Source organism: Dipodomys ordii, unplaced genomic scaffold (assembly GCF_000151885.1).
Source record: "Dipodomys ordii isolate 6190 unplaced genomic scaffold, Dord_2.0 Scaffold79, whole genome shotgun sequence".
NCBI classification, from domain to species: domain Eukaryota; kingdom Metazoa; phylum Chordata; class Mammalia; order Rodentia; family Heteromyidae; genus Dipodomys; species Dipodomys ordii.
Genome location: NW_012267295.1, coordinates 7,383,689 through 7,398,457, shown reverse-complemented (window position 1 = coordinate 7,398,457; position 14,769 = coordinate 7,383,689). Strand labels below are relative to the sequence as shown.

The following is a 14,769-nucleotide window of genomic DNA, read 5'->3' as shown; positions in this document are numbered from 1 at the left end:
TCGGGGTGGGGAGCAGGCATGGTGGGTAGGCGGGGTGTTGCCCGTTCTCTCTGGAAGGTCTGTGTTGAGGGGCCTAGATGTTCTCCGGGGCTCACTGGTGAAGGCAGATAGCATCTCAATGCCACAGCAATGGAGAATGGGCACACATGGATGATCGCATCGTGGGTCCAGGGTGTTTAGGATGTATGTTCCCTGGCCCTCCATCTGTTCCTGCCAGGAGCCGAGGCCAAAGAGGAGGCAGGAGTGAGGGGAGAGTCTCCTGCTCTCCTGCCTTCACCGGCCTGAGCAGGACTAGTCAGAGAACAGGCTGGCAAAGGACTTCCTCAGGTTGCGAATGGTCTCGGCCTTGGCCTCATCTTCACTCGGAGCCCCACGCTGGGTGGCATCTGATGTGCCCAGGCTGTTGGTCAATGACTGGGATTTGCTGCAATAGAAAGACAGGAGGCTGAGGCTTCCAGGAAATGAGTCCAGGGCCAGGCAGCTGAGCCAGCCATCGATCAGAACAACAGTGGGACCAGAATGCAGGCTGTAGTGCTTACGCAATGGGCATCAGGAACTCCGAGTGCATCATCAGCACAGGTATTTGTTACCCTGGTCTTTTTGGGGTCGGGGGGTCTTGTGCTTTCTAGGAAGGGGCTCTATCATTTGAACCATACCTCTAACCTTTTTTGCCTTAGTTACCTTTCAGATAGGGTCTTGCTCTTTTGCCTGGGTGGGCCTTGGATTGTGATTCTCCTATTTTCTCCTCCTCAGTGGCTGGGATTACAGCATGCGACACACTGCCCAGACTTGGCATTTTCATTTTCCAAGGGCAGACATGGAGCCTTAAAGTGGGTGAACAAGTCCAGCTCCTATTCTTCCTGCCATCCCAGCAACTGAGGCAGCCTGATCTTCCTCCTGCTTGTGTGTACAAACCTGTGGCGACAACTACCGTGTGCTAGATACACACAAGTTACAGTTTCTCCCACTGTAGCTTTCAGCACTCATGAGGGAATCAGGAGATCTTTGTCCCTGGACCTCTAGGGTCTTAAGCCAGGGACTTCTGTCTTTTGCCTCATCTGTAATTCCAGGGCCTCTTCTTGCTTGGACATGCAGGCTTTCAATCCTGGCCTTTCTTGAAGCCCCCCCCCCCGCTTTTAACTGATGCTTTTTCTTAATTTTGGAACTGCCATGGTGCCAGCTGTGTGAACAGCAGTGTGCTATTTTCTCTGCTTTGCCAGAGCCAGGAAGCAGCCCCTCCTTGCTGTTTCCTCTGTGCCAGGCCTAGTGCCTGGTGCCAGGTGTGGAAAGGGCTGAGAGTCAGGCCCTCACCGTCCAGGGGAGAGGACAGACAGAGGCTGAGCCACACGTTAAGAAGATCAGTGGGGACTTTGTGTCCAGAAACCTAAACTTAGTTGTATAAGTTTGGAAAATAAATTCTAAAAGCCTCAGTTTGCTCACTCATAAAGTGGGGGTAATGAAATACTTAAATCACAGCAGTAGTGAAGATTAAAATAAAGAATACTTAGAACAAATACAAAAGTTTCAATAGGCATCTTGCCAGAAGAAATATCATTGCCTTCGTTGTTGTCGTCATTGCATTATTGTGACACATTGGAAAATTACCTGTAACAATATGCTGTGCATAAATAAAAAAATACGTCAAGTATGCAAAAAAATTGGAGGCTAAACTGATTTGCAAGTTCCTCTCATTTCCCTTGTATGTTGAATTAGCTGTTTCAGTGTAATCCAAAGAAAATGACCTAGTAGAAACTGTAAAAATCATGCAATCATACTAACATATTTATCACTAGGTGTGCATGCATTCATCTTTATATAGATTATATGCATTTTACAAGAATGCCATTATATGAACATATATTCATATGCATGTACATAAACCTCTATTATATACACATAGAGATAGATAAATGAAAAAGACATAGAAAGATGGATAGATAACTGGGGGGAGAGAGAGAGACAGAGACAGAGAAAGAGTAATTTATTCTCTTAATTTGCTCAGGCAGTAAGTCTGAGACCTTAAGAGTACAAAAAAAAAAAGAATCTCAGAGACATTGCCTAGGCCCTGAGTTCAAGCCCCAGGACCGACCCCCCCCCAAAAAAAAAAGATCTGTGGTGGAGGAGGGGAAGGGCAAAGGGAGAGGGTAAATGTAGGATGGTGGTGGTAAATACGGTCAAATAGTTCGTGTTCAGGTGTGAACAGTGGAGACTGTTAAGACTGATTTGGAAAGAGAAGGGGGAAGTGAGTGGGGATGGGTGATGCAGGGGTAGAGTCTGATCAGGGTATGTTGGACGCATTGATGGATATGTCAGAATGAAGCTCCTTGTACGCTTGAATGATACTAGCAAAAAATGAAGAGCCCTATGCACAAATCCTTTTCAAATGCAAAGACTTTCTCTTATGTCTTGCTTATTTCTCTTAATGGAGTCTTCCCCAGGACAGACTATCACATGGGTATTTGGTAAATTATCTGCTGACTCGAACTATGTAAAGTTATGCTCTATGGCTGAGTGTAGCTCTGTGGTGTTTTGTTACATGCACAAGACCCTGGGTTCCATCCCCATGCAGTGAAACAAAACTGAAGGTATTTTGAAACTCTGAGATTTTCATGTTAGCTAGATTACTAAGGTCAGTGTCCAAACCTGGCTGAAGTCCATGGTGAGATTGTCTAGGCTAGCCTTTGCACACGGGGACAGAGGGTACATGTATACTTGCGTGGTGTCAGTCTTCAGAGCACTGGCTATGTGCAAACTCATGTTACTCTCAGAATAGCCCCAATAGGTTTGCTGTTCCCATTCCACATGAGAACACGGAGGTAAAAAGGGGTTAGGCAACCGGTCTCAGGCCACACAGCTGTGAAATGGTAGAGTGGAGACTCAAACCCAGGCATGCCAACTCTAGAGCGTGCTGTGAATCCATATGCTACAAGACCAGCCTATCAAGTTAAAAATGCATGTATCCCTTGATCCATCAGGTATTTTCTCTGCAGTGAGAACTGAAACTATGAAGGGAGATGTTCATGATTATCAACTGTGGATCAAATTTCTACCTCCAGTGGATTAGTTGAAGTGGACCCAATTGAATTTAAGTTTCAGAAAGAAAAAAATAGAACCACCTTTTAAAGTGTGTAATATGATACTCAAAATTGTCTGAAATTCAAATCTAGCTGGGTGCATCATGTTTACTCTAGCATCTCTGCAAACACACTGAATAGAACCTGGCTCTATAGAACCTTCTAGATGAACTGAACTCAATTGCCAAATCAAAACATTGTGAACCAAGAAAGTAGCTGCATTTTTCTTTAAGCCACTAAGTTTTGGGGGTGCTTTGTTATACAGCAAGTACTAACGGATGCATGCATCAATAGAAAGCCATGGTGGGGAGTAATCTGGACACTCACCTTCCTGGGCCCTGCCACACATAAGCTATCTTCAAGACCTGTTTCTGGCCCTGGCCTACTGGGTCTTCCTTTGTCTCAGATCAGCCCAGCCCTGCTCATTCCCAATCCGCTAATTCCCAAACACTTACTTGAGATGGGGATGTGGTGGTGCTGGTTTCTGGGGCTCCTCACCCTGCTGGGAGGTGCTGCGGCCTTGCACATGGGGCCGGGGTTGTGAGCCGAGGTTGGTGCCTGGCTTGGAGGCCTGGTTTGGAGAGCTACCACCCGAGGCCCGAGATAACTGTGGAGAGCCAGGGGACCTTTGCTGCTGAGGAGATCCAGCCTGGGGGCTCACAGGCTGCTGGCCCTGTGGGGAGAGCCTCTGCTGGGAGGGGCTTCTAGATCTGGGTGGCTGAGGAGACTGAGCTTGACGAGGGCCCCCTAGAAGCCAAAAGAGAAGAAAAAGATACATTCAACTTTGTTCTTAGGATAAAGACGGCTGGGACAAATAACCGTGGCTTCACAGATGCTCACTGTAGTGTGAAATAGCGTAAGTGCCCATTGCAGGGAAGTGATTGGAAATATTAACACACACGAGGATGATGGGTCATGCTCTGGTCACTGCCTAGAGATGGAAGAATGATATTAAGGGCACCAGATGCTGTTGATGTTGATGATCTGTGTTCACTCTATATCTCCAGAAAAGCAGTTTAGGAGGAGACTGGACACGGGTTTATTCCATTTGGGCACAGATATATCGATGGCTACAAAAAAGACCAGAAGGCTGGAGCCTAGAGAGAAGGGCTTCATACACTGGCATGAACAGGGATCACTGTGGGAGGTGTGGTACAAGAGGTCTGGGGTGGTGTGAAGGACTGAATTGTTTCCACCTTGACCCAGGTTCATACATGGAAGCCCTAACCCTCAAAGCAACTGTATTTGAGAGAGGGTCTTTTTTTTTTTTTTTGGTTGGTCATGGAGTTTGAACTCAGGGCCTGGGAAATGCCTCTGCTGAGCTTTTTGCTGAAGGCTAGCGCTCTACAACTTGAGCCACAGCGCCACTTCCAGTTTTCTAGTGGTTAATCGGAGATAAGAGTCTCATGGACTTTCCTGCCTGGGCTGGCTTTGAATTGCAATCCTCAGATCTCAGCCTCCTGGGTAGCTAGGATTATAGGTGTGAGCCACTGGCACCCAGTCTTTAAGTGAAATGACTGAGGTTGGAGGGGATAGAGGTGAGGCTCTGATCCAAAAGGCTGCAGTCCTGATCCAAAGAGGCAGTGTGTGTGTGTGTGTGTGTGTGTGTGTGTGTGTCTATACATGGAGGGAAAGGAGGCTGCAAGCTAAAGGGAAGAAGCCATCCAGAACCCCACCCCGATGTACCCTGATCTCATATTCCCAGCCTCTAGAACCATGTGAAGAGAAACCTGTGTGGCTTTAAGGCCCTAGGTCTGTGGTACTTCATTATCAAGGTAGTCAGGATCTATGATTCTGCATTTCCTGTCAGTTCCCGGGAGATACTAAGGCTTTGAGCGATGAGGCTCATAATTGTTAAATTGGTGGATTCTTTTTTGCACACAAGCTAGTAAAGACAATTGTCCCTTACTTTTGTGGAAATTGACCAAGAGGAAGAGGTAGCAGGCTTAAAATAAAATTGAGATGTTTGAGCAAGAGTTTGTTTTGTCTCCCCACCCTCCCTGCCCATCCCCCCAAGCCAAACTGCTGTATAGACACTATCACTGAGTCATACCTCCAACCAAAGAGTTCCTCGTGAGTCAGGCCTCACTTTGTGCTTCGGCCTGTGCCTGGACTGTGATCTGCCTATTTTGTTCTTCCCATCATAGCTGGGCTGACGGTCCATACCATCACACACTCCCAGCTTCTTCTGTTGAGAGGGAGTTTCAAAGTTTTTCTTTGTTTGCTGTTTATTTTTTACCTGAGCAGGCCTGGAACCATGATTCTCTCTCTCTCTCTTAGCTGCCCACATAACTAGAATGACAGGTGTGTACCGCAGGGCCCTTCCATCACTTTTGAAGAGGCCTGGGCTGGCCTCAAACTACAGCCTTCCTGATCTCAGCTCCCACACAGCTTGGATTACAGGCTTGAGCATCAGGCCAAGTTCCCGATTGAAAAATGGTCCTGACTTTTTAAATTCTGGTTACATTTTTGTTTCCTTTTTCTTTCTTGTTGGTTGTGGGGCTTGAACTCTGAGCCTGGGTGCTGTCCCTCAGCTCTTCAGCTCAAGGCTAGTGCTCTGCCACTTAAGCCACAGCACCACTTCCGGTTTTCTGGTGCTTTACTGGAGATAATAGTCTCATGGATTTTCCTGCCTGGGCTGGAACCATGATCCTCAGATCTCAGCCTCCTGAGTAGCTAGGATTACAGGAGTGAGCCACTGGCGCCTGGCTACATTTTTATTTTTTAAACCCACTACAGGTCAAAGGAAACATCTAGTTTTATCTTAAGCTCCCCTCCCTCCTTGCCCATGGGTTCACAATATTTAAGAAAACCCAAGTATTCATTCAATAATTCATTATTTCTTGAGTCTATATTTTCCCCTTGTGATCCATTCAGAGTCACTGTAGTCATTTCTTACAACCTTTTGGAAAAGAAAACAATTCGGTATTTCTTTATTTGAGCACAATTTTTTTTTAAAAAAAACCACCATAACATATTTAGAATATATTTGCCTAAGCACAAGATATATGCTAAAAAAAAAAGGCTGAAGTTTATTGAAAGAGAACTTGACTTTCACGGAGTTTGAAAATGAACAGTGAGCCGAGTTCTTACATCTATCATCTTAGCTAGTTAGGAGGCTGAGATCTGAGGATTGTGGTTCAAAGCCATCCTGGGCAGGAAAGTCTGTCAGACTTTTATCACCAATAAACTACCCCCACCCCCCCAAAAAAAGCCAGAAATGGGGCTATGGCTCTAGTGGTAGAGTACTAGCCTGGAGCAAAAAAGCTCAGGGACAGCGCCAAGGCCCTGAATTCTCACCTCAGGATGGGCACAAAGAAATAAAAAAGAAAAAAAAGAAGAAGAAAAAAAAGAAAACCAACAGTGAGTATAAAACAAAGCAACACTATACCCTTGTTTGTTTGGAGAAATGGCTGATAATGTTGTCATTTTGTTCAATGAGTCTTGTTATTTTTAATCTGAATGTTAATCCACCTCATTAATTACCTTAACTGGTTTTAAGTTGATTATTTTTCAGCTCACTCAGCGTGTGTGTAGCCACATGCTCCTTAAAATAATATCTCTTTATCAAGCATGGTTTTACTGTGTGCCAGAGAGGAAACCCGAATACAGTGGCTCTCTGTTTTAAAGGGCCTCTGCTCTGAAGTGTTTTTAAAGTCAGTCCTGGGCAGAGAGCTAGGGGAGAGGGGGCAGGGCCCAGACAAGCCAGGAGCCTGGTAGGGGGATGAATAAAGTCGTTTGGGGCCATTTATAACTGTAGGATAACTGCCAGGCAGGAGGGGAAGAAGCTGCTGGTTACAAAGATCATTAATAACAGGAAAGAACAAGCCCCATAATAGGACTACTAGAACGTCTATTAGAATTGTTAGTAAGATATACTAGTAATTTACCAAATAATGAACAATATGTAAGAACTTATACCTTCTCAGCACTGTCCCTGTGTCATACCTCTTGCTAATTGCTTTCTCGCTCTCTTCACACACATTCTTGTTCACATTTGCTTACATATTCATGTTCTGTCTCCAATCTCTCTCTTCTGTTCTCTCCCCTGCGTCCTCCCTTTCTCCCCTCCCTCCCCCCTCCCTTCTGCTCTGTCAGTCTCTGCACAGGGTAAACAGTTTTCTTCCACCTCATGTTCCCACCATGAACGTGTTGCTACCACAGGCCCAAAGCAATGGGGTCGAGTGGCTGTCCACTAAGGAAGCCATGAGCCACAATGAAACTTTCCTCTTTTAAGCTGAATATGTTAGGAATGTCTTGACGGCCATGGAAAGCCCAGCACATACTCGATACAATTACACAAGCTTCCTTTTCCTGAAATACTTCCTGCTTTTCCAGGAAGAAGAAACTACACAGGAGAGGCAGAGGGGAAAGCCTGTTGAATGGTAATGGCAGGTAGTGTTCGTGAAGCATTATGTTTCACTGCAAACGGATCGGAAGAGTTAAGCGAGGGGGATTTGTCAGTATGGAGAGTAAGAGAAGAACTGCAGGATGAAGAAACGGACATGAGCAAGACCTTGCAACAAAGGGTGGGGGCAGTGGCCTCTGGCCTCTGGAATGAATGCAATTGTGAACAAGTTATTACATTCTGAGAAGACTATTTGTCTACAGAGGTGAGAGGTCATCTAGGCCAGGATTTTGACAAATGCAATCATTTTTTTTTTAGTCCAGGACTGAATGTAATTTTGATACTCCTGAATATTATTTTGGAGCATATTGGAAGAAAACAATAACCTCAAGTTCATGTGAAAAAGTATACCAATATAAAATAATACATTTAATAGTTAACACACACATATAGATATCTATGTATTACCAGGTAACAAAATCTATAATGGGGAAAGGAAAGAAGGAAGGAGGAATGGAAAGAAAGAAGGCAGGAAGGCAGGGAGAAGGAAGGAGAAGGGAAAGAGAGAGGGGAATTTTACCTAGACCTGTAGGACAGGAAGTCATCTGGTCTCCAAGACCCATTTTCTCCAAGAAGCAATGCACTTGTTGCTTTAGTAAGCATAGCTAGAAAGGCCAGGGTCTGACTGAAACATCACCACCACACCACTACTACTTCTTCTCCCCCCCCCACCGCCTTGCATGTGCGTGCACACGCTTGCACACACACACACACACACTCACAAATCTATAACCAGGCACCAGTACAGGCCAGAAATAAACCTGTTCTAGAAGGTCTGAAAAGCCAGACTTGTAAACCTGCCATCTTCTTGTGTCTCCCTGGGTAATACTCCAACTTCCAGGAAGAGGGGCGTGCCAGGGTGGAGCTCTACGGATGAGGGGGGAGGGTGCCACCAGCAAAGAGTCTAGCACATGTGGCTCCTTCAGTGTACCTCAGACCTTCCAGAGATCAGATGTGGGCTTGTCAGTGCCTTTCAGTCCTAGAAGTCACAGGTAGGCCCTTCCACGCACCTCAATCCTAAAGGCTTCCTCCAGGGCTGGCCTGGCTCTTACCTTGTGGAGGGGGGCGTGGCTGGGGCTGCCCCAGCTGAGGCCCCAACTGGCTTTGCCCAGGGGATTTCGCAGGTTTCATCTGCGGAGCCTGGAACAAGAGAGAGAGAGAGGGGGGGGGGTGGAAGCTGGAGATTTTTCTTTTCTTTTCTTTTTGGTGGGTCATAGGGCTTGAACTCAGGGTGCTATCCCTGAACTTTAGCGCTCAAGGCTAGCACTCTACTATGTTGAGCCACAGCTCCACTTCTGGCTTTCTGGTGGTTAATATAGAGATAAGAGTGTCCTGCCTGGGCTGGCTTTGAACCGGGAGCCTCAGATCTCAGCCTCCTGAGTTGCTAGGATTACGGGCATGAGCCACCAGGGCCCAGCTTGGAAAACAGGTTTTTTTTTTTGGGTCCGGTCATGGGGCCTGAACTCTGGGCCTGGGCACCGTCCCTCAGCTCTTCAGCTCAAGGTTAGTGCTCTACCACTTGAGCCACAGCGCCACTTCGGTTTTTTTTTTTTTAATGTGGTGCTGAGGAATCGAACCCAGGGTGTCATGCATGCAAGGCAAACGCTCTACCACTGAGCTACCTTCCCAGCCCCAGAAAACAGGTTTTGTAAAGACTTTTACACCGCAGACAAGAAACTCACAGATGGTTCATGGTTCTTAAGTGTGCATGGTAGCTTTTCACACCAGTTTAGTGGGGTCGTAGCTTAGCGACACAGAGGCCGAAATAATCATCGCTGTGGCTGCCCTGCTGCCCTCCCTTGCAGCAATCCCCTCAAATGGAACCATTATTCTGATGTCTATTAACAGAGACAAACTTCTGTGAGGAAGATGGGTGAGGAGAGGGACAAGTTTGCTTTCCCAGGAAGCTGGGAACTTGTGATCTGGTGATTGGGGTGTGTATGTGTGCGTGAGTGCATGCATGAGTGCATGCATGCATGCACACACATGCTTACACCTGTGGAAGCGTGTCAGGTTGGAGATGAAGAAGTGGGAGACACAATTGTCTGTGTTGACTGGTGCCTGGGTACGCACAATGAGCCTGCGTGTATTGTGTTCTCACACGTACGTGTAACCCATGCACAAGTCCCTGGTTAGGCCTAGGTTGGAAAGCACACACATGCCAACTGCTAGATTCCCAAAGGCCAGTGCTATAGGGGTTTCCCCCAGGTCTGGAGGACAAGCCAGGGAAGGCCTAAATCGACCCATGAGGCCAGGCCCAGCATCTGTCCCCCAGCTTGCTTTCTTTCCAGGGGATTCTGCTGGACCCTGGGGCTCCCAGTCAGGACAGCCCCGCTGGCGTTTCTCAGGGCTGTGCCAATGCCCTTTGTTCCAGAGAAGCTCACCCAGGGTCTCAGGGGGGAGGGCACCGTGCACCCTGGCATCAGAAGTTGGCTCATTTTGGAGACAACCAGGTCGGCCATCAGCTGTTTGTCCTCTTCCACGTGCTCTCCAATCAGAGGCATGGAGCTGTCCATCACCTGTGGGAGAGAAAGCAGGGCTTTCCACGCAGGAAGGATCAGGCCCTCGGGAGTGCGGGCTCAGGACAGTCATGACCACTAGATGGCGATGTCCTCCACACAAACCAGCCCAGTACCTCCGGTTGGCACTGGACCCCGGAGACGTCCAGTTCCCTCCAGTTCTGTCTACACCAACTGCCTGGATTGGGTTCAATTCGGCCCACAGACGTGGGCAGATAGCAGCATGACCCAGGCCCGTGGGGAGCATTTGCTGACCTTTTCTGTACTTTTCTCTTTGGGGAGCCAGTCTCCGCCCACTCCTTTCCCAGCTCCCTCTCTCTCCTTCCTTTGGCCCAAGGTCAAGGTTTTCCATAAAGCCGGAAGCAGTAAAGGTGGAGGACTTGGTCAGGACAAAAATAAAATAAACACATAAAATAAATGACAGGCGCTGGCACTGGCCGGGGGTTGAGAGAGAAGACAGAAGGGGAAGGACCTTGTTCTGGGGTGGGGGGTCCTGGCAGAACACAGGCCTGGAAGGAAACTCATTCCTCAGGAAGCTGGGCTATTCTTACAGGAAGCACAAAGTGTTTACATGGGAGGGGACCTGAGGGACAGGTTTTCCCATTCTGCCCGCCCCTCCCCCTTGCTTCTTTTTGTCGGTCATGGGTCTTGAACTCTGGGCCTAGGTGCTGTCCCTGCGCTCTTCAGCTCAAGGCGAGCGCTCTACCCCTTGAGCTACAGCATCACTTCCGGTTTTCTGGTGGTTCATTGGAGATAAGAGTCTCCTGGACCTTCTTGCCTGGGCTGACTTTGAACTGTGATCCTCAGACCTCAGCCTCCTGAGTAGCTAGGATGACAGGCGTGAGCCACCAGCGCCTGGCTCCATTCTGCCCTTTTTATAGATGGAGATGGGGTTCTCCTGAGGCTTCCTGAATCCACTAGCCAGTGGAGGAGCATCAGCCTTTGCTGACCCAAGACATGGCTGTGTTTGCCTCCTTTTTCTGCTCTACCTGATGTCACCTGCGCCATCAACCCCGGCGGCTTGCCTCCCTGTCTCTCTTTCTCCTCCAGGCCTGTTAGCTTGTTATTCCCTCTGTCCACACCTTACCTGGCAAACTGCTCATCTGTCGGGCAGAGCTGTTCCTGTTCCTCTAGAAAGCCCCCCAGGACTGCACCTGCCCCGATGAGCCACCTCGTGTTTATATTGCAGCTGTCCCATGGGGGAGCTCCTCCCCACAGCCCAATCTACCATCTCTGGCTTACTGGATGTCCAGAACCAGTATGTAAGCCCGCAAGGTTCAGGCTGGCCTTGGGTCTCGTTAACAGGTAGCTAGCTGCTGAGTGGAGTACTGAGAGGCGCTTGCAGGGAGATGGTAAGTGCTGTTTTGTTGCTCGCGTACTGCGTGCTGGGTACCGTTCGAAGCTCTGGGTGTGGAAAATCTAGCCTCAGAGCGTTTTGAGGCAGCTGTTATTATCCTTGTCATCATGAGGGCCAAAGAAATGACAAGAGCCACGCCACTGGGGAAATCCTTACTAAGCACTGGGCAGCTATCCGTGGTAAGAAGCTGGAGGAGGCAGCAGGGCTTTCCGGGCCATCCCCTCCTGTGGACTTGGGCAAGTCACTTTTCCTTTATGAGCATATATTTTTTTAATCAACTATAAACTAAGAGGTTTAATCAACTTTAAACTAACGGTGCCCGCTGGGACTTCTCCTGGGGCATCCATGGTTCCTGCGAAGCTGAAGCTACTGAAGGATGGGAATACAGATTCTAGCGGGTTCTAGAAACGGCACCTGACAGTGGCTCCTGCCTTCCCGGCCTTCCTACCTTCTGCCTGCCCTACCCTCTCCTCCACCCACCCAATTGGGTTCTGGTTTTTTCCTCACGTACCCTGGCAGAGGGAAACAGCCACATCAAGGAACCTAAGATAGAGAATTCTGGAATCCCAGAGGAAGTAGACATTCAAGTCTCCCCAGGGAAACATTTTTTTCCCCCCTCCAATGAGCAATGCCATCTCTGGACAGGTCAGAGAGGACAAGTTCAAGGATCTTCCCTGGAGGATGTCACTCGCTGTCCAGATCTTCAGCAAACATTCCACACACACTCGCTTGTTCTCACCACAGAGGTGGCTTAAAAAAAAAAAACAAACCCGGTATTTTTGGATCTCTTGCCCCTCCCCTTTTGTTTTTCCTTATTGGGAAAAAATACCATTTATATTCTAGGAACATACTACCCCTCTCCTCCAGCCCCACCCTAAAATCAAAACAGAAGGGAAATAACTCCATAATGCTTCTGAGAGGGGAAGGAAAAAAATGAAAAAAAAAAAACAAACAAACATCCTCTTACGCTCTTCTGGGAATAGCTTTAAGGAGTTGTTTTCTTATGTTTTTTTAAAATTCCAAGTCTACTGTTATTTTATTTTTTTGCCTTAAAATTGGGAAACACAGTTATAATATTCAATGCGTATCCTATGGGATGAGGGGAGCGGAGGGGAGGGGTTGGGAGGAATGGGGCAAGGGACAGAAGGGGTGATACTGACGTGAGACACGTTGTCCTCAAACTGACATGCTGAATGGTAACCCCTCTGTACAACTACTTAAGATATAGTAATAATGATACTAAAAAAGCAACATGACTTTATAAACTGGAGTCATGGCACAGGTTTCTTTTTGTCCTGCCAAAGACAGAAAGTAGAGGGAGCTCAAGAGGCGCTGGCCCCACAGACAAGGAAGGGCCTGGGCTGCCTAAGGGGGCTGCGGGCCCTCTGCAGTGTCCGGCTCCGAGGAGCAGTCCCTGACCTCCTGCCCACTTCTGGGTCCTGGGTTTCCAGCTCGGGGCTGGACACCCCAGTGGAGTGGTTCAATGGTGAATGATGGAGAGGCAAAGCCAGGCTCCTGGCTTCCATCTTGGTGAGAAGAGGCCACAGAGGAGGCCCAGTGGGGTGGGAGGAGCTGGGGCGATTGGGCAAAGGGGCCTCATTCCCAGCCCTGGTCTGAAGCTCGCAGGGAACCCACGAGCCTGGCTCTTCTAGGAATGGCTTTCCAGGTTGGCAGTTCTGTTCTTGGCCTTCCACGTTGTCTGCTGAGCAGGGACTTCATGAGTGGGTGGGGGTGGGGGACTTCGGGTATACAGTGGCAGGTGAGGAGGCCTGGATCTCAAACATAGATGCTACCCATCCTGTGGGAGCCCCCCTCCATCTACCAAGGCAGCCTCCACCCCTGGCATGGTGGCTTTGCCCTCCTTTGAGGCCTCCTCCGTAACCCCTCCATCTGCACACCCCCCCTCCCATGAAGCTACCTGGCGTGGCTGTGCCCGGGGTCCCTGGGGAGTGGGAAGGCACGGGGACGGGAGGCCTGGCTGGCTCCTGTGGTCACCCCGGCCATGTGCTTCCCATTAGCCGCCCACGCCTGGGGCGCGCCGGCCACAGGGCTGTCCCTCACGTGTCTTGGCCCGGTGTCAGCCTGTTCCGCCCCGTGCCCTGAGAAGAAAGCGCTGGGAGGGCTGGGTGGGGAGGGACAGCCGCGACTCTGAGACCCAGAGGGGCATTTATTTTAGGGAGAGCAGAAGGGAGCTCTGGGGTGTGGCTGCGGCAAGAGAGGGGGATTATGGGGCCAGGAGAGATGGGGCACCTTGGGAGGAGAGGGGAGAGGAGGATTGGGAGAGACATGGGTTATAGGATGGTCTCCGGGGCTACAGCCTCCCTGCCAGCCTCTTTCAGTGCGATTTCCCTCATCTTTCCTTCTATTCTTTTTTTTTTTTTGTTTTTTGTTTTGGTTGGTGATGGGGCTTGAACTCTGGGTCTGGGCTCTGTCCCTCAGCTCTTCAGCTCAAGGTGAGCGCTCTACCACTTGAGCCACAGCGCCATTTCTGGTTTTCTGGGGGGTTGAGATGAAAATCTGGCGGACTTTCCTGCCTAGGCTGGCTTTGAACCTCGAGCCTCAGATCTCAGCCTCCTGAGTAGCGAGGATTACAGGTGTGAACTATTGGCGCCCGGCTCCTTGTCCATTGAATCTATGTTGTGTCTCAGATCCATCCTGGGCCCAGCCCAGAGGACCTCTGAGGCCCACGAACACAAAGATGAAATCTCTGCGTGGTGACCAGAAGTGAGTTCACATCACTTGCCAGGATACTGAGGACAATAGCAAAGCCCAGCGGGATGGAATCTTGCTGTCTCTTGGCTGGACAGTTGGGGAGAGTGGTTAACTTCACATCCAGAGCTTAGGGACTGAGTTCAGAACTGCTAAGCTTGGGGCTTGCCACTGTGGCCAGGGTGGGGTCAGGTGACAGAGCATTGGCAGACGTTCCCTGAGGCCTGGGCTGTGTGTGTCAGGCCAGTTCCAAGACATAGCTGACCACACCAGGGCCTGGGCTGGATTCCTTCCTTATGCCCTCCTGTCAGGGCTGGGGGGGGGGGAGGGAGCATCCTCAGCCCTCACCTCAATGATGTAATCTCTACCGTCTTTGCTGTGGACGGCTTTGACGGCACAGATGTCCAGGCCACCGAACATTTCTGAGCAGCTGTCCACCCAGAGCCTGTACCTGAAGGGATGGACAGACAGACAGGCAGTGAGCATTAAAGAGGAAACAGCAGAAAGGGGTTGAGACAGAGCTTTGGAGGGATACCTAGAGATAGAAAGACAAGGTAGTGAGAGAGAGACAGACAGAGAGACAGAAGGGAGGGAAGGGGAGAGGTGAAGCGGGAAGAAAGGAAGGGTGAAGGAGAGAAGAACTAGAGTCCAGTGATAGGAGACCCCCCCTCCCCCCTCCCCCCGCTTCCCCACCCCAGGACC

At 49.3% G+C, this 14,769-nt stretch overlaps 1 protein-coding gene across 2 annotated transcripts in view; it reads right to left on the bottom strand.

Annotated features, from left to right (window-relative positions):
• Positions 1-289: 289 nt before the first annotated feature.
• Positions 290-14,769, bottom strand: part of Syn3 (synapsin III) — a 375,944-nt gene continuing 361,464 nt past the window's right edge. The window contains exons 9-13 of one of the 2 annotated variants that reach the window (XM_013024869.1): positions 14,416-14,518; positions 9,867-10,001; positions 8,535-8,622; positions 3,530-3,821; positions 290-424 (exon numbers count right to left, since the gene is read on the bottom strand). In XM_013024869.1, the coding sequence (XP_012880323.1) occupies positions 292-424; positions 3,530-3,821; positions 8,535-8,622; positions 9,867-10,001; positions 14,416-14,518 (751 nt within the window). In that variant the 3' untranslated portion in view covers positions 290-291. The remainder of the gene's footprint in view (positions 425-3,529; positions 3,822-8,534; positions 8,623-9,866; positions 10,002-14,415; positions 14,519-14,769) is intronic. The other variant, XM_013024868.1, reaches the window with a different exon arrangement.